The sequence below is a fragment of the Mycetomoellerius zeteki genome, unplaced genomic scaffold (assembly GCF_001594055.1).
Source record: "Mycetomoellerius zeteki isolate Tzet28-1 unplaced genomic scaffold, Tzet1.0 scaffold592, whole genome shotgun sequence".
In the NCBI taxonomy this organism is placed as follows: Eukaryota; Metazoa; Arthropoda; class Insecta; order Hymenoptera; family Formicidae; genus Mycetomoellerius; species Mycetomoellerius zeteki.
Genome location: NW_017257602.1, coordinates 27,386 through 46,637, shown reverse-complemented (window position 1 = coordinate 46,637; position 19,252 = coordinate 27,386). Strand labels below are relative to the sequence as shown.

Sequence of the window (19,252 nt, the reverse complement as noted above, 5' to 3'; positions counted from 1 at the left end):
TTGGTAATTTTATAAATTAATAATATTCCAAATAACATCAAAAGTCCAAAAAATACCTATAAAACTTAAATCTCTCTTAGGATGTTTTACTGTTCGAAATAAGTCTTATAAGATATCTTCTGGACTCGAATGACTTATTGTGCTTAATATACATATTCTATTCCGAATAGCGCGACTAAGTACGCCCTCGTCATTCGTCAAGGCTTCTCATCCCTTGAAATTCGTCTAGCGTGCAATCTCTCGCATCGAGGACACTCGAGCTTGTCAGAACCATGTTTGCAATCGATGTGGAAGCATGCGCCACATTTTTCACATCGTATTACTTTTGACAGATCCCACGGAAATATCACGTCCTTAGAACAACATAACTCGCAGACAAATCCTCTAGCTTGGCACAACTGAAAGAAAATACATAGTTAGTATAATTCTGCGTTAACGATTAAAACATTCGATATCTAAAGATGAACAATTGATGCAAAATAAACAGTTTCAAAATCTTTAAAAAAAATTCCCAATATCTTATTCGACTTATTGAATGTAACGCGCGTATTCTGTTAAAAATCTTAAGTAAAATTTAAACTTAAAAAAATCCAATAAGCTTTTTCGATATTTATCTAATTATTTGGAGAATTAAATCTTGAGTCAAATTGAAGATTAAAATAAAAATAAATTTTTGGGTTATTCAATTGATTAAATATATCGCGATACCTCGCAATCTACAATATGTGCGCAACAAATTTGAACGAGCTCCTGCAGCCTGACGAACAGCACACCGAGCTTGACGTTTATTAAATCTTGAATCGAGTACACATGCGGATCGTTTATGATGTAATTTGGTTCCTTCTTCAGCACATCTTGAAGGCTATAACATCATAAAAACAGATTATCAAATTATCATGTCTATTATTATCATAACATTGCAAATCATAATATTGCAAAAAAAGATTGAGATTTACCTAGTCGCGAATCGGCACGCGAATAAGAAATCCTTCAAAAAGAATAACTTTGTGCGCAAAAGTCTCGTTTTGTCTAATTGCTTTATTCGTCTATATAGTAATGGATTTAAGTCGTTCACTTGGAACAACGGGTCCGACATCATTTGATCCAGTAATCGATATGAGAAATTTGATACAGGATATCTGCCAAGCATCAAGAGACATTAAAGAAACATTGAAATACTTTATTTACCTTTGATAAACTATTTTTAAAGAAATCCTACCGGTTAAAATCCCATTTCGATAGAATTTTCCCTGGTATAAATGCCACCTGGTTTGTATGACACCCCGTACAAAAGTATCGACCCAAATACTCGCAGTACCTAAATCGATTGGCATATTTCACAGCGACCTTCATACCACAACCCGCACACCTATAATTCTGCTTGGCTATTAGCATCCGTCTTCTAAAAAAAAAAATAATCGAAGCACTGACTAAACAGAAAAATTGTTAAGTGAAGAGGAGAAAAAGAATATAAATGTTTACAGAAAAGAAAGACGAGTAAATATCTGTATAAGCAATGGAATCCAATGTAGATTACATTATTATTGTTTATAAAATGCTTTAAAGATATTATATGCAGAAATATTGATATTTATAGTGATGCAACAATATTTTCATTGTTAGTGATGGGATATCTAAGAATAAGAATAAACAGGCATTAAAGCGTGACAATAAAAAAAATATATATAAATTACTGTATCATTCTTTTCTCTTTGCACTTACACCGGTGGTGGATGAGGCGTAAAAATGATCTGCGGGCGCGGTGGAGCCCATTCGATTGTCCCTCTCAGCGGGATAGTCCGCGCATCTTCAATCTCAATCTCGTCAGGACTGACCGGCCAGCTCTTCGGCATCGGCAATAAGCGTTGTGGTGCATCCTTCTCCGAAACCAACCATTGCAGCTCACTCGCCCTTGGCAGCTGTTTCTCACTGAAGCGACTAATAAGAGATAAAGCTACCCCCTCAGCGGACACGCTATTCTCGCTCACATTAGAATCCGTAAATCTTGCCGCACGCGATTCTGCGTCCGAGAACAACAACGCGGTCGACGCGGACGTACCGCCGTTCTTCAACCTCTGCTCGTCGTCCAATTCGGAATCCTCCGTGGACACACTATCCGAGGAGTTACACGAAGACGTGGACAACGGGCTGACGCTCTGATCGGTGGTCGTGGTCGTGTCGGTCCTGCCGTCACTCAACAGGTCACCGCGACTCCAACGTCTGCCTCGGCATTTTTCTTCCTGGCGTTGTCGACGTCGCAACCGGATTCGTTGTTTCAGCCGGTTGATCTCCTCGTCGCTCTCATCGTCGACTACGTCATCCAGCAAACGCCGCTGCAATCGGTTGCACTTGACTTGTTCGATGGCGGCAATCATCGCCTCGCAAACGCTGAAATGCGCGTTTTCGCGGTCCAATTCAGCATCGTGAGCGCGCGAAAATCGTGCCGAAGACAGGAAACTAGTTAAACTCTGACCTTCAGCCGGACGTGGAAAGTAACCGGTTGCCATTGGCTGCACGCTACTGCCACCGTCCTCCATGAAACTTTTCCGCGGTGTACGAATGTCTTTCTGACCTTCTACTTCCAAGCTCCAGGAGCCCGTAAACTCGGGTGCCGAACCTACCAAGAAGGACGTCTTTTTACGTGTCGTTAATTGGTGCAGCATCTTCGTCTCTGCCGATTCTGTGATTGTGATTGGCCGTGACTCCTCAACCATGTCCTTGACCTTTTCATGTACGCTTGAAGAAATCTCCGACTTTTCGGAAGCCTTTTTACTTCGACTATGTTTAGCCTTCGTTCGATTCCTCATTTTCCTGATAGGAGTTTTCGGTTTCGCTAGCTTGTCTATGTTGGAATCAACGGGCTGTTTCGAATCCGAGTAATTGACATTGATGATCTCCGCCAATTCAATGGTACGAGTTCGGTTATTGCTATTGTTGCTGTTGCTATTTTCTTGAATTGTCGGCGAATTTGGGGCTGAACTTTCCATAATTGCGCTACTATGGTTCTTGGCCAAAGCGGGCAAACTGTTCCACGTTTTCAGAGGTGCATCATCGACTTTGGAATCCCTTTGTGCGTCATTGTCAGTGATAACTTGTACGGATTTTGAAATTTGATTTTCAGCACTGTCCGTGTTGCACAACACAGACTGTGTCGAAACATTTAGTTTGTCCAATTGACATCTGCTGAGAACACTCATGCTCTTATCTCGCGCGAAAATATGATTGACGCCAGAAAAATTTACCGGGTACGAGGACGAGCGACGATGTCGTCTGGGGCTCATTTTAGGAGATATCCATGTTGGTAAAAACTGCAAATAAAATATAAAAATGAAAAAAAATGATCTAATTGAAATCCATAATGTATAGTATCGTCATATATTATATTTAAATAAAGTGAATTTTTTAATTCCAAAATCTTGAAAATTTTTATTTTAAAATTCGAATACACATGTGAGTGAAAAATGCCATATTCAGTTAAGGGGGGAAATTCATGTAGAAGGTTGAAAAAAACAAATATTTTTTCATAAAAATCAATAGTATAACATAGAGAACAAAATGTCAAAGCCATAGAACTGAATTCGAAAATCTAAGGAGATTCTCACGCTACTTCCTAGTCAAAAGACAGTTTATTCATAATAATATGTAAAACGATTAAAATAATGAAATGAAAAGATAACTAACAATATCTTATGCCATTATACATAATTATCGTTAATTTTATATATTACTAAATATTTTCAAATGACAAAATAAAAGTTGTAAATGTTTTTGAAATAAACAATTATTTTTTTAGTACTATTTGTCTTAAAACACATCTTTTTTTGGAACGTCACTATTTTTTTCGTTTTTGTCTTTTTTAACTTAAAAATAGGTTCATGTTGAGCGTATATTCATTAACTAACGTTTCCATTTTGAATTTTTGATTTCAGATAAGAACAGCAGTCCCTACACTCTAACGGTGCTAAGTACTTTTTTTTAATGGTTGGACATATCTTCTCATAATGTTAATATTTAAAAAACACAATATAACCTAATTAGGCTAATAAGAGTCAACGCGAGCGGAGTTATTTGCGACATACTGAAATCTGTAACACAATGTCATTTTGCTATTATATACTTTATATTTATTATGACTTAAGGCTATGTATCTGACCTTTGTCAAAATTAATTTTTTCACTTATTCGACACTCCGAACTTATGGAATGAGTTTAAATTAGATTTGTTTTAATTATATAATGATTTGCTGTGAATACTAACATATAATCCAAGGTTTCAAAATGAGATTTTGCGATCGAATAGGTGAGTTTAGGTTTAAGTTAACTGTCGATAATATAACATTTTTCACTCATTTAATCTCGTCAGTCCATTTTTACTTAATATTGTTTAAATTCAAATTTCTAAAAATTTTCATTTTAATGCAAAGAGATTAATCATATGAAAATTAGTATAAAATAGCTATACTGCATTTACACAAAATGTGCATTGCACAAAATGAGGAAATAACTTTAAGACGCTACTTACTAAGCAAGGATCGATTTCTGCGAGTAATACAGGTTGATTTCTCTCAACTGCTCGTAGATACAAAAGCGTTGCCTCTGCCAAATTCTCTTGACAAAGGAATGCCCATGGTTCCAAACAAGAAAGCAAATGTTCCTTATCTGATAGAAGCCACGATAATTTATGTGATAAGGAATGACCCTCTAAACTGCAAATTAGTATTTAATTTTTTTGTTTATTGACTCACTCAAAAATATAGCATTTCATATATATTATATATATAATTTATTATATATTTAATAAAGAAAAAATTACCTTTTGTATAGCCACAACATATCCTTCTTGGACGATATCCTAGCTGGTAAATTGCATAAATAATCCTCGTTTTCTGACAATATTGGTGAGGTCGCCAAAGATGGTTGAAGCCAATTGAGTCCTTGAATGAATATCCAGCAATCCGGCTCACCCTTATAAAATTTATTTACAATATAAGATTTGTATGGATTCATATGAAAAATTTTTTCACATACAGTAGAATTCTGCTTATCCGAATATGTCGAGGAACAAAGCATTCCAAAAACGGTATGGTTCGGATAATAGAGTTCCCTCCTTTATCAGTTGCTTGCTATTATAGTTGTGATAATACCCAGATGTTGCTCACATTATATTATATGATGCTACCAGAATTGTAGCAACTAATTCCGTGTTTGTTAGCAAATCGATGCATTCATGATAACAACATTAGGCCTTTTTTTTTATCAAATAACTCTCTGAACTGGTGCACACGATGCTATAGGTCTGTTTTTTTTAGCTAAAGCTTTTGCACGTTGGAGAGAAAAAGAGAAAAGATGAATCGTGCAATAAGTTCGGGTAAAAAGAACAGGCTTAATGAGTGAAATAAACTATAGGTCTGTTTTTTATTCTTGCACTAGACTGTGAGTGCGTTCCGAGTTACGCATGAAGCGCATGATATATCGTTTTATCCTTCTTTATTATTTGGTGAATAACAATGACAAATGATGCATCATGCGCTTCATGCTTAACTCGGAACTCACTCTGTACTAGAACTCTTTCTCGCTTTCGCCAAGTGCTAAACATATATCTATCTCATTTTAAGTTTCAAAAGTATATACTAGTTCAGCTACAAAAAATAGACCTTATATTTGTTTCACTTCAACTTATTACGTCAGTGTGCGTCAGTTCAAAGAATTCATTGATAAAGAACAGACCTTTTAAGTAGTAATCCAGATAACATGCATGTTACATAAGATATTTAAAAGATGTATTTTAGACATCTTTTAGACATAAGACGTCTAAAAGATATCGTCTTTTAGATATCTTATGCAACATAAATGTTATCTGAGAACTTGCCGGGAACTTTGAAAACGAAATTTATCATCAGAATTTATGCTCATGGACGACACTAGTCTGAAATCGTTAAGTTTTTCATCTGTGTCTTTCACTATGTTTAAAAGTATTCTGTTATTAATATTATAAGATACTATTATTCATAATACATTTAACTATAAAAATATGAATAACAGAATACTTTTAAACATAGTGAAAGACAGGTTAAAAATTTTTAATGATTTCAAACTAGTGTCGTACCTGGAACTGAGTGTCGCACGCTACTATAAAATAGCAATGAAGTAAGGAGTAGGAACGGTAATAGGTGTGAATATCAACACATTTCGATTTCAAGCCAAAAAACACCGATCTTGGACAGTTTTAGATTGTTGTTTTAGATCATAACAATTAGAGATTCTAAGATATCTTCAATAAAGAAACTTTGGAAGCGACAAACTCAACTAACATTAGGATCAAATATGCGACAGCCGTGCTTGAATATCCGTTCCACTACACTGTGCAGTCGATTCAGACCACCATAAACATTCCACACATTGGACATCCCATCAATCAGCAGACCCTCTACGGTAGATCGAAGACTGTGTAGGAGCTGCCATTGCTCCTTGTTGTGAGTATTCTCGGACATGCCTGCCAGCGGCAAAACCATCAGTGCTTTTCATTTATAAATACAATCTGTCTTAAATTCTCTGCTTACCTTATAATCAATTATGACAACAAAAAGACAAGGACAGACTCTACCACAAAGGTGACACAGCCTTCGATGTAATATGATCCTTGCTCATGTTTATTTTATCTGTCAAAGACACAAGATTTTTTGTAAGTAAATTAATCATCATTTTTGTGCAAGTATAAATATAAATGGAACAGAATTATTAGGCGGACTCAAGTAGACATTCAATCACGCCTAAATGAGAAACGAAAGTTACCGTCACAGTAACTTCTACCAGAGTTCACCGTCGTTTACTAATAACCGCGTTGGAGCTCGCACGCTCCAATACTAAGATTACTCACTTTTACGCGATAATTACCTGCCGTAATCGACAACACGCGTGATAAACCTGCAATGGGCGGGTAACTCTCGCTGTACTTGATGGATATCGCGAGCTGCGATGAGCTATCATGTGGTTCGGAATCGCTGTTTAATTCAGTGTTACCAGATCTGAGCCGCGCAATGCTGGATTCACACTGCATCCGATTTTCGTTGTACAACGCTCTGTAACTAATCAGAAAACAGGATTCCGATGGCTGCGTTCAGCAGACTCAACAGTTTTGCAACAGTTTTATGATTGTCTGCTGAGATAGGACCATTCTTCTAGATCTAAAAGTATGATCCAATTAGCGCGAAGGAAATTTCCAACAGTTGCAAAACAAACGTTCTGCTGAACGCAGCCGATGAATTTTGCTTCGTATTATCGGAATCTTGTTTTCTGATTGGATGCAGAGCGTCGAAGCCTTAAATTTATCTTCAGATGCTCTACGAATTATTTCATTGGCTACTGAGCATCTAAAGATAAATTTAAGGAAGCTTAAGGTCTGACTATAAATACGGGCGTAAGTCCGGATCTACAATAGGTGTTTTAAGCCTTAAGCCGTAAGAAATTGACCAATTACAGTCGAATTCGAGGAGAATAATCGACTATGATTCGTCCATTTCTTATGGCTTAAAGCTTAAAACTCTATTGTAGATCCGAAGTTATCCCAGATTTACAATAGAGTTTTATGCTCGTATTCATAGTCAGGCTTGTACTTAAAGGCCATCACACGTACAAAAATTTTAGTCGGAATCGTAAGGCCGTAAGCAAATCGGCCAATCACAATCGAGCGTTTTAAAACGCGAGATCGTAATTTTGATTGTGATTGGTCGATTTGCTTGCGACCTTACGATTACGTCTAAAATTTTTGTACGTGTGATGGCCTTAAGGCTTCCTTAAATTTATCTTTAGATACTCAGCCAATGAAATAATTCGTGGAGCATCTAAAAATAAATTTAAGGAAGCCTTAAATATAAGGCCCGACTATGAATACGGGTCTTAGGGTGAAATCACGGTGCGGAAAAAGACTGCGGAATAGAAAATGAGTCATTGAAGCAACCAATCAGCGTTATTCCGATTAGCGCTGAATAGCGTTGATTGGTTGCTTCAATGACGCATTCTCTATTCCGCAGTCTTTTTCCGCACCGTGTGATTTCACCCTTAGGCCCGTATTGAGATCTGACATTTTTGGTGGCGCCGTCTATTGCCGAAAAATAGAAATATTCTATGCTTGCATTTAGCTTGTATTTATTATAAACTTGTACATACTGTAAAATAACAAAAACAATATTATGGAGGCTGCAATTTTTCTCGCGCGTGATAAAAAAAAATTTTTGATTACTGTGCAGTGAGAGACTGTAACAGTAAAGCAAGTAAAAATTTAGCTTCGTTTCCACAGATTTCCAAAACTGAATGAACGCGTCGTTAACATAACAAATTCATTCGGCAAATTGGAACAAGTGGATAAACTAAGAGCATGGAAAATTGCTTTAAAAGTAAATAAAATTTCGTCTAATACAAAAGTGTGCTCACTACATTTTAAGAAATCCCCTCTCTCTCAGAGTATACGGCTATATGCATGCGCGAAACGAGAGAGAAAGGTAGGACTTTTATGAGTCCTTTAGTAGATAGGATTACCCCCCACTCTGACTATGCGACCTCTAAACTACATCTCTATGATATTAGCTCCGCCTCCATGTCAGATCCCATACCACTGCTATTACCATTGCGCATGCGTCAAACTGAGCGCTCAGTGAGCTCTTGTATCTGTTTGGTCTATATTTTTAGTTCTAACGGAATGTGCCAATCAGATGCAAGAGCTCACTGAGCGCTCAGTGAGCAGTTGTACTGAATGCACCCCCTAGCAGTCCGACGAGATACGATACGACCATACGATACGACGGAGTGTCGTCGCACGCGGTGTCGCGCGTGACTCAAGGATTTTCGTTCCTCTCGATGAGAGTGAGTGCCCGTTCGACCTGATCGATCAAAATTATGGCGAGCTGCAGGCTGTTCGGCGCCTTCGCGCGCTGTTCCCGCGCGAACGCGAGTTCCGCTTTCAAATGCACAGGTGATTACGTGTTCACTCTAAAATCGAAACTGTCGAAAGAAGGAGTTTAAATCAACGCAATCTCGGACAAGTTAATTTATTTAAACCACGAGATAATTGCGTTTTTCTGAATCGACGTCCACATCAAAATCATCGTTTAGGAGTCTCGCGTGAAACGCGAGAGAGTACCAAAAGTAGAAAGATTGAACAACCTCAGGCAACAATTCGGAGTAAAAAAAAAAAGGACGTTCGAGATTGCGAACGGCAATGGCGAACGATTTATATCGGCTCCAAGACGCGAATCATTCGTTAGGGAGCATCGTGAAGTTACGAAAGAGAATCAGTAATTGATTGAATCCTGACACTGGATGTAAATAAATGTGTCAGACCGGTACAAGATATCGATAGGTGCGCCGGTGTGAGTTCGATCTTTGCTCTCACAATCGGAGATAGCTAGCGACAAGGCCGATTAACGCTAATTTCGGGTCGACGACTGGCACCGGCAACCGAAATTATGTTATTTTGAGGAATACTTAGCTATATTTGCCTTAAGACACGGAGACGGATACACAAGCATATATTACGTGATCTCATGCTGCACTTTCGTACTTTGGACTTTCAGTCCAAAGTACGAAAGTTTGAACTTGATTAAATTCGAATGAATTGTTCGAAACGATGTCCTAGAACTCAATTGTTCAAGCGAATAGTTGAAAAAGGATTCCAGCATAAATTACGTTTATTGTAGAAATAACTGGCTTTTGTTTTCTTTTACATAATTTATATTATATATATCGCCCATCTTCGCGTCTGTTATATTTCGTCTGAATTACAATTTGAATTAATATTTCAATAATGTTCTGAAAGAATCAATCGCTAAATGGTTAATTACGTTGCAGGACAATCAAGTTGACAATTAAATGTATAAAGAGGAACTTACATATGTACTTACACCTGGGAAAAAATGTTTTATATATAATTAACATAATTATATATAAACTTATATATAAAATTGGTAATTATTCAGTTTAACCCACCTCAAAAATCAATGAAATTAGGCTTATTCAACACGTTTTTGCATGAAACGAAAGAATCTGGCAAAAAAAAGCGTAGCTCACGAACCGAGATATTAAACGTTGGCGACTACTGAGATTAGAAAATCTGTCACAGCTCAACCAGTGTCACGGATATGTAGGCACCAGGTGTCTTATGCCCATATTCATAGTCAGACCTTATATTTAAGGCTTCCTTAAATTTATCTTCAGATACTCCACGAATTATTTCATTGGTCACTGAGCATTTAAAGATAAATTTAAGGAAACCTTAAGTACAAGGTCTGACTATAAATACTATTTATATGTTTTATTTATATAACTGTGAGCTGACAGATTTTCTAACCTCAATAGTCAACTTTAACGCTTAATATCTCGGTTTATGGGGCAGAGCGACGCTTTTTTTGCCAGATTCTTTCGTTTCATACAAAAACGCGTCGAATAAACCTAGTTTCAGTGATTTTTGAGATGGATGGGGATTAAACTGAATTTCATTACCTATTATATATAAAATATTTTTTCCCGGGCACAACACTCTATTACTTCATTCAAGTTATAAAGATATAAATTGACTTTTTTGTTTATCCGGTAAACGAGAATGGATTGAAATGGATTGAAATGGATTCAGATTTTCAGAAATATGGATTCACGAATGTTAAAATGAATGCTTTTCAATTCTGAATGCATTTTTATTCATTTACAGGAATTGCATGGAGCATATCTTTATGCCTTTCAATCTGAAAATAATATCAGCTTTTTCTGTGCGTTGTGAATACCGTTCAATTCAAAATTTTGAATAGGAAACGCCGTTTTTCCCAGATTCAACCCAATTGAATCTGATTGAATTCAATTAAATCCAAAAAAAGTCTTCGCTATTTAAAATACCCATTCGGATAGAAAAAATTTCAATCCATTTTAATCTATTCTCATTTACTGGGTAGAAAAAAATCTTATCGATAATTTAATATTTAGTCTGTATGTAATATTGAGGACATGACAGTATTAAATTAAGGTTGAAACATATGATTTTATCTCTATTGACATTGTTTGTATTTAAAAAACTCCCAGCTCGACTTGAATAGCCCTTGTTTACTTATTATTTAAATTTATATTTATTAGAGTCTTATATAATTGTTTTAATTGTTAATGTTCTTTTTGTAATGAATATATAAATTTTTAATATTCTGTCTACATTTACAGAGCATCCGATTCAAATATTCCAAACTGAAGAACACTTGTATTTTACAAGAACATCTGTAGAATATTTTGTGCTATTTGTTCTGATAAGCAAATTATGAAAATATACACAATAAGACATTATAAATTAATAACAATTTTTTAATAATTGTACTAAGAGGATTCATCATCAATACAGTTTTGTCAGAATAAAATTTCTAAATAATATTTGTCAAAACATAGACAAATCTAATTTGAGGTGTAAACATTTTATAATTCATTTTCTTTCAAGAATATAATTGATATATGAGATGTTGGCAGCATTTTAAAGAAACAAATAAAGACACGTTATTCGATTATTTTCAAATGCTCGACGAACATTTATGAAAGATCGATTCACATGCGTTCTAAAAACCGTTTGACTACAATTTTAAATTTAACCATGCTGAATGTATAAGATTTCATGTTGGAATATTTTACATTATAATATATGAATAATTACACGTTTCTAATATTATGCAATTAAAATATTTTTCTCAATTATTGGACAATCTCTTTCTAAATTTAATGTAGCAAATATGCCGCTAAGATGATTCGCCATATCGCTATTGTTTTGCTGAAATACTATGTCGAAATTAATTGCGCACACTTTTCAATATTTAAAAAAAGTTCTTTTAAAAAATAAGACAATGAGATTACTTTTATATCAACCACATTGAGCGATGTTAACATTACAAATAAATGGACCACACACATCTAAAAAGAGAGAATACAGGAACAACCGATATGTATCTACATACCTTCACTTGATACTATTGTAATTTGATCGAAGACTCTGACAACTTATGTAATATTTTTTACTTTGAGAATGACCTGATCGACGTCGAAACATTTGTACAAATATTAAATGTTCTTTTAATTTTAATTGGCTCGTAGCTCTTCGTTTTATTTATTGATTTATCACACAGAAATTATTATACTTTAAGTTATTATTTTAAAATTAAAGAAAGTTTATTAGATGAAATTCTACTCTTTTATTATAATAAAAAATTATCTTATATCTTATTTTATTACTTCATATTATATTTAATTACTTATTTCTTATATTTTTATGTGTAGGTTTGCAACAATCAACAAGAACACTAGCAACTGAAGCAAATAAGAAATATTTTAAATACAAAACCGTTGGCGATGTAGCAGTCATCGCCATAGATTCACCAAATGCTAAGGTAGTATATAATAATTTGCAGTAGTATACAATTTTAATGCATTAAATATGATAATGAAATTACTTTAAAATTGAAAAAAAAACCCAAAGTATATGCTTACACAGATCTCTATTTTATTTATTGTTGATATAGGTAAATACCTTAAACAAAGAACTAATGACAGAGATAGAAGAATTACTGAATGAAATTCAATCAAATGCTCTCGTAAATTCAGCGGTATTAATTAGTGCAAAACCAGATAATTTCATAGTTGGTGCAGACATTACTATGTTACAAGCTATTCCGGATGCAGAAGCCGGTTATCAAGTAGCGAAAGAGGGTCACAGAATTCTGGATCTAATAGCGAATAGTAAAAAGCCAATTGTCGCTGCTATTCACGGTCCATGTCTCGGTGGAGGATTAGAGGTAACATGTCTTTAAAAAGAAATTAAAAAGAAATTAAAGGTGTTTAGCTAAAATTGGAAAATAAAGAAAACCGAGACGATAAAATTATTAATAATATTGATTATTTTATACAGGTTGCATTAGCGTGCCATTATAGACTAGCCGTTAACAACAAGCAAACTAAATTAGGATTGCCGGAAGTAAAGCTCGGACTCCTTCCTGGCGGCGGTGGCACTCAGCGCTTACCTCAACTAATTTCCCTTCCTACTGCTTTGGATATAGTACTCACCGGTAAAAATCTTCAACCCGACAAAGCGAAGAAACTTGGTCTAATAGATATCGTTGTAAACCGCCTTGGACCGGGAATCCGATCGCCCGAAGAAAAGTAAATATATACTTATATACCACCATAATACCTGTGTGGCGATAACTTTGAATTAGTTAGGCCGGAAAAATGAATGACGGATCGTGATCGATTCGAAGTATGATCGACCGCGGGGTTTCGTCCTGGTCCTCACTACTGGACTCATCAGTAAGGCAATGTAGTGGGACTTGCCTTAGACGCCCGAGAAAGTATTAGATCGGGATCTTATTTAAACGGAATTCGTGTAACTGGGGTGCTTACGAGAATCCGCGCGAGACCCGTGAGACCTCTGGTGGCGAGTCGCCACACCTGTTTCTCTAAAAGAAAAGTTTTAATGATGTTGTGCATAAAAATTATATAAATTATATTGCGCACTTAAAAATCAAATTTCATTTTTCAGTACGTTAAAATACCTAGAAGAAACTGCAGTGAAAACTGCGCAGGATCTCGCAAACGGAAGATTGAAGATTGAACGCGGTCCGAAATCTCTTATAGATAAGCTAACGCAACAGATTTTATCCATCAACTTCGTCAAGGATCAGGTGTTCAAGAAAGCGAAGGCGCAAGTGATGAAAATGACGTATGGTTTGTATCCAGCTCCGCTTAAAATTCTAGACGTAGTAAGAGTCGGTCTGGACAAGGGTCCTGTTGCCGGATTTGATGCTGAGGCCAAAGGATTCGGTCAGCTATCGGTTACTCCGGAGTGCAAAGGTCTCACCAGTTTGTTCTTTGGCCAAACAGCATGCAAGAAAAATCGTTTTGGCCCACCTAAGAGTGCAGTCAAGTATGTCTTTTAGTAACTTCAAACACAACTAATTAAAATAATCGTCGATATTAATCTATTGCTATTCAATTTGCGCAGAAAAATTGCTGTAATTGGGGCTGGTTTAATGGGCGCGGGCATCGTCCAAGTCAGTATCGACAAAGGCTTCAATGTCGTTATGAAGGATACCAACGATGCTGGACTATATCGCGGCATAAATCAGATTCAAAAGGGCCTGGATAACGCTGTGAAGCGTAAACGGATCTCTAAGTTTGCATCTCTTTTATAAAAAAGAAACTACACATTAAAAAAGATTTTTTTTAACGGAAATTTTCTACACAGTATGGTAAAGGACAAATATTTGTCCCATCTCGACACGACATTAAATTACAACTCCTTCAAGGATACAGACGTAGTGATCGAGGCCGTCTTCGAGGATATCGCCATCAAGCACAGAGTCCTGAAGGAAATCGAAGCAGTGGTACCGAATCATTGCGTCATCGCGACCAACACGTCCGCTATTCCTATCACAAAAATTGCTGCTGGTAGCAGCCGTCCTGACAAGGTAAAGTTCATGTTAATTAATGTGTAATTCTAAGCTATAATATAGCATTTAATAAATATTATTTTTGTGTAAAATATTTAATTTTTGAAATTAAATTATAATTAAGAAGAATATATGCGATTAATTAAATGCCATTTAATTTTGTATAATAATTTATTATAATAGTAACATTTATAAATATATACATGGATGATGAGCTACAAGGAATATATTACAGGTGATCGGAATGCACTACTTCTCTCCCGTCGACAAAATGGAGCTGTTAGAAATTATAACACACAAAGGAACGTCGGAAGAGACAATCAAGACTGCTATAGATGTTGGCTTGAAACAAGGTAAGACCGTCATCACAGTCGGCGATTGTCCTGGATTTTACACCTCAAGAATACTTTCCTGCATGATGACAGAAGCAATTAGGCTAATGCAGGTAAGAGTTATTGGAGTAATTACCTTTTACAGAAATTATGAAATATACAATATTTCTCTTAAGCATCTAAATATTTAGAATTGATATTATAATTATTAGAACGATCGATCTTATTCTATAATAATGTCACAGTCATGTTGATATTTCATCTTTTCAATACAAATCGCTAATATAAACGTGATACAATCTGTTCAATAGGAAGGTGTAGATCCAATGCAGTTGGACAAATTAACAAAGACATTCGGCTTCCCTGTCGGCACAGCCACTTTGTCCGACGAAGTTGGCATCGATGTAGGTTCTCACATCGGTGCCGATCTCTTGAAAGCTTACGGTGAGCGCTTTAAGGGAGGAGACATAAATATTCTCGCCGATATGGTCAAAGCTGGTTTCCTCGGTAAGATTTTTGTTGTAACATAGAAAAAGAGAATGCAGTAAATTAATTATTTTGCTAGTGTTTCACAGTTAATTGATAATAATAGAATAGATAAGACATCATCGACTATAAAAGTGTCAAGTCATGCTAAAATTAGGTTTTACTAGATTTTAGGAAAACTATTTTATTTTTTTAATTTTAGGACGCAAGTCCGGCAAAGGTATATTTGTGTACGAAACTGGTTCCAAAAACAGAGATGTAAATCCTGGTGCAGTGGACATTCTGAGAAAGTATAAACTCGAACCTAAGGGTAGCACGTCTGACGAGGATCGTCAAATGAGGCTGGTCTCGCGATTCGTAAACGAAGCTGTATTGTGTTTGGAAGAAAATATTTTAGCTAATCCCGTAAGTTAATATACTTCATCCTCATTGACTATATTTTTTTGCTCTTTGCATTATTTAATAATTATTTATATTTCAGTTGGAAGGCGATGTAGGAGCTGTGTTCGGCCTGGGCTTCCCGCCATTCTCGGGTGGTCCATTCCGTTGGATAGATGCATATGGCGCCCATCGGCTCATTAAGAAGATGGAAGAGTTCCAAAGTCACTATGGCGACTCTTTCAAACCGTGCCAATTATTACGTGATATGGCGACCGATTCTACGCGAAAATTCTATCCGAAGTAAAAGTTCGATATAAATCTATTATCGGCATGTCTTCATGTTGATTAATGTTCATCCGAGAACTGTATTTATTATATTTGTTCGCTTGAGGCTCAAAGAAAGAAAGCAAGCACCTCGAAATAGGTGCAGAAATTAAACTTATGTTAGCCTGCAACTCAGATTAGAGCTTCGTATTTGTTACATCTCGAATGTATTAATTTGTTGAAAGACTACTTTGTGCTCCTAATTGAAAGAATGTTTATCATCTTTTTCTATTCATCAAAAAGATATTTTTTTAGTCATTGTAATAAAATAAACAAGAATTTATATGTATCTTAATCATAGAACTATACACTACATTTTTGTAAATCACATTTTGCGAATCACATTTGGCTTGGTTCTTTCAGAGCGTGAATCTTTTTTTAGCCGCGAATAATTTTAACTCTGGTGGAAATGTACATATATTTTTTAATGAATTATTTTCTAACAGAATACCAAATATCAGATAACATCAGAATATGATTATAAAATCAGTTCAAGTCTGTTTATTAAATTTTAAAATAGATATAAAGATTTAAATAAGAAATTTTCAAGAATACGAACTTGAAATTTTCTCTGGAACTCACACTCATGTGCGAAATCCTAAAATTATTAATATCAATTTCTTAATAATGTTATTTCTGATTAATATTTCCGTAAGGAAAAAATTCATTATCAGAATAAAAAAGAAAACATTAAAGGGAATGCAGCTTCAACACAATTTTATTCACGCGAGATACGGTACGATTTCACGTGCAGGTCAAATGGGAGGAGCTATGGAGTTATGGAGGAGCGTGGCATACATAATGAGCTGAATCGTCACGACTTCTAGAGTATCATATATTTTTGGATTTGGTATTTACTCGTTCCGTGTCCAACGACTTCCCGCGAACACATTGTAGATAGACTCGTGCATTTATTAATTTCGAGAATTTTATATGCCGCAAATATTTGATACCTTTACAAATTGTTAATTAAGCGAAGCCATAACAATTATATATCTATTTTTGCAAAACTTATTAGAAATAAAGAGTTTATATACATATTAAGTGTACCGACTGTTTCTAAGAATCTGAATGTTTTTCTTTTTATTACTTTTTAATAGACTAGTAGTAGTAGTAGTAGTAAAAAGTACAGGTGGGGCTATGTGATAGCCATCTAACGTGACCTAGATCACTAAGGTTCCATTATCACTTCCTGTTTATTTCCAAAGATTAGGCGGTCCAGCCCAGCCCCGTACCGTGAACCAGGCTTATGAGATAACTTATCTTTGCTCCATCTAGATCCTCAGGTATCAAAAACATGTTGCCCCAGGATCTATATCTCTTGCAGGCAAGCAGTGGGCAGTGACACAGAAGGTGTAACTGTCCTCGCTTTCTTCTCCACATAGCCGGCAGTTTTTCTGCTCGGCCAGTCCGATGTTGTATAGGTGTGCCCTGTGAGAAGGCCTATGCCCGTTCTCAGCTTGTTTCTTCCAATTGCTGCCAGCTCTTTTATTTTGGCCAGATTGGGTTGTTTCATTAGTTGCTTGGCCCGCTTGTAACCCCCTTCGCTTTTCCCCAGGAGTTTAAATGCTCGCGCTCCAGCATTTCTTTTATCTTTCTTTTATCTAGCCTGGTCTATTTTAATAGACTATATTGTCTATATTATTATGTGAAGAATAAAAAGAGTTTAACATTCTTCAATAATCCTTCTAAGCATAATTATAATTCGTAATTATATATGATTTATCTTTAAAATTTCATCTATTAATTTACAATTTTGACTTATTTGAAATGTTTTGATCTGACTGTGATTATGACGTGAGTAAAAAATCGTTCATTTTTTGTGCATGACGATCGATTAAATGCCTCGATTTTATTTTAAAAAAACTCAATAAACCAGTTCAATAATTAATACTATCCTCTGTAATTGCGCATGCAGACGTAATGTAGAAATGGAAATATTTAGCTTGATGCAACAGTTGAGAGATGTTGCACTCTTGTTTATGTCGATATCATTTCTTCCACTTGATTCTGGAACAACATAAATTAGATACGTTATACATCTATATTAATTACCTCGTTATTTCTAATTAAATCCTCTAGTAAATTTCCACAATTCTTTATGGCATAAAAAATATTAATAACACCACTAGATGATATTTTCAGAACTTAACGCTTGAGTAATTATCATGAATGATGTGTAATTTATGAAGCAAATTAATTTTCAATGTTATATTCAATGTTATATTTATAATTATATAAATTATGGAGTACTTAACTTGCACAATCCTGATAAATTATTAAATTATATGTTTTATAAAAAAACATACGTGTAATAATTTTTTATAAAATTATGCAACGAAAATTGCATAATTTTAATGATTTCAACATTATGCACTTTTTCTGTAGTGAAGGCATTTCTGAAATTTATTTTTTTTCTTTTTTTTTTTTTTTTTTAAATAAAATGTCATACTTTTTGTGCCAAAATATATAAAAATATATAAAAATGTCAAATTCTGATTAAAACGAAATAGTTTTAATTGAAGCGATTGACAAAATTTCTGGAACATCCATCGAAATGGCTGATTTTAAAATATTTTTCGGCATACATTTGACTAGCTGTTTTTGCATTTCCATCATGCGTATCCTATATAAATCAGAAGCATATCAATCTTTTACTACTATTATTAAATCTTATTCTTTGCACTCTTTTTTCTGATAATCACGTAGATCATGCACAAAGATCAATGATATCTTCAATATTGAATCATGGACATGATAGAAGATAGTAGACGATTACGTTAAGATAAAACTTTTATAAATAAACACTGTCAAGTAAGTACCGTTGTTTATTAAAATTTATGATGTCATTGAATCATCAACTTAATGTTATATAAAGTAAATTTTAATATAAACACAACGAAAAGAAAACAAATGCTTAAAAACGTGTTTAGTAAATATGCAAATACATATTTTTCTTATTAAAAACAATTATAATATATATTTTCTTTCCAATTGATTCATTATATTAATTCATAAAAATCATCGAAATTAAAGGTTATTAAAAAAATGAATATTTTATGAGCTGTTTCATTCCAGACAATTTATATTGTTCATAAAATATTTATAATATTTTAAATATTTATAAGATGATTACATTTTTATTAATATTTATATTTTTGTGGTCTTAGACATTGATGGTCTTAGACATTGCATAAATTATAATTATTTATTATATATATTATGAAATACTTATATTTATAATAAATATTACATAAAATATTTAATCTAT

General features: G+C 34.6%; 2 protein-coding genes across 4 annotated transcripts; one reads left to right on the top strand and one right to left on the bottom strand.

Moving 5' to 3' along the window:
* Positions 1 to 7,033, bottom strand: Rubicon (run domain Beclin-1-interacting and cysteine-rich domain-containing protein rubicon). 3 transcript variants are annotated; one of them, XM_018456697.1, is made up of 10 exons: positions 6,894 to 7,033; positions 6,560 to 6,658; positions 6,311 to 6,492; positions 4,813 to 4,964; positions 4,522 to 4,705; positions 1,723 to 3,308; positions 1,220 to 1,402; positions 957 to 1,139; positions 709 to 862; positions 1 to 398 (listed from the first exon to the last, which is right to left on the bottom strand). In XM_018456697.1, exons 3-10 carry the CDS (start codon positions 6,488 to 6,490, stop codon positions 198 to 200), a joined length of 2,823 nt encoding a protein of 940 aa, XP_018312199.1. In that variant the 5' UTR covers positions 6,491 to 6,492; positions 6,560 to 6,658; positions 6,894 to 7,033; the 3' UTR covers positions 1 to 197. The 3 variants fall into 3 exon arrangements, with proteins under 3 accessions (XP_018312199.1, XP_018312198.1, XP_018312200.1); XM_018456696.1 differs by lacking the exons at positions 6,560 to 6,658; positions 6,894 to 7,033 and having other exon boundaries at positions 6,311 to 6,511; XM_018456698.1 differs by lacking the exons at positions 6,311 to 6,492; positions 6,560 to 6,658; positions 6,894 to 7,033 and adding an exon at positions 5,028 to 5,101.
* Positions 7,034 to 8,891: 1,858 nt separating this feature from the next.
* Mtpalpha (monolysocardiolipin acyltransferase Mtpalpha) lies at positions 8,892 to 16,439 on the top strand. The gene is made up of 11 exons (XM_018456711.1): positions 8,892 to 8,967; positions 12,291 to 12,400; positions 12,533 to 12,805; positions 12,919 to 13,169; positions 13,549 to 13,932; positions 14,011 to 14,181; positions 14,254 to 14,476; positions 14,694 to 14,903; positions 15,102 to 15,297; positions 15,479 to 15,681; positions 15,758 to 16,439. Exons 1-11 carry the CDS (start codon positions 8,892 to 8,894, stop codon positions 15,959 to 15,961), a joined length of 2,301 nt encoding a protein of 766 aa, XP_018312213.1. The 3' UTR covers positions 15,962 to 16,439.
* Positions 16,440 to 19,252: the final 2,813 nt, after the last annotated feature.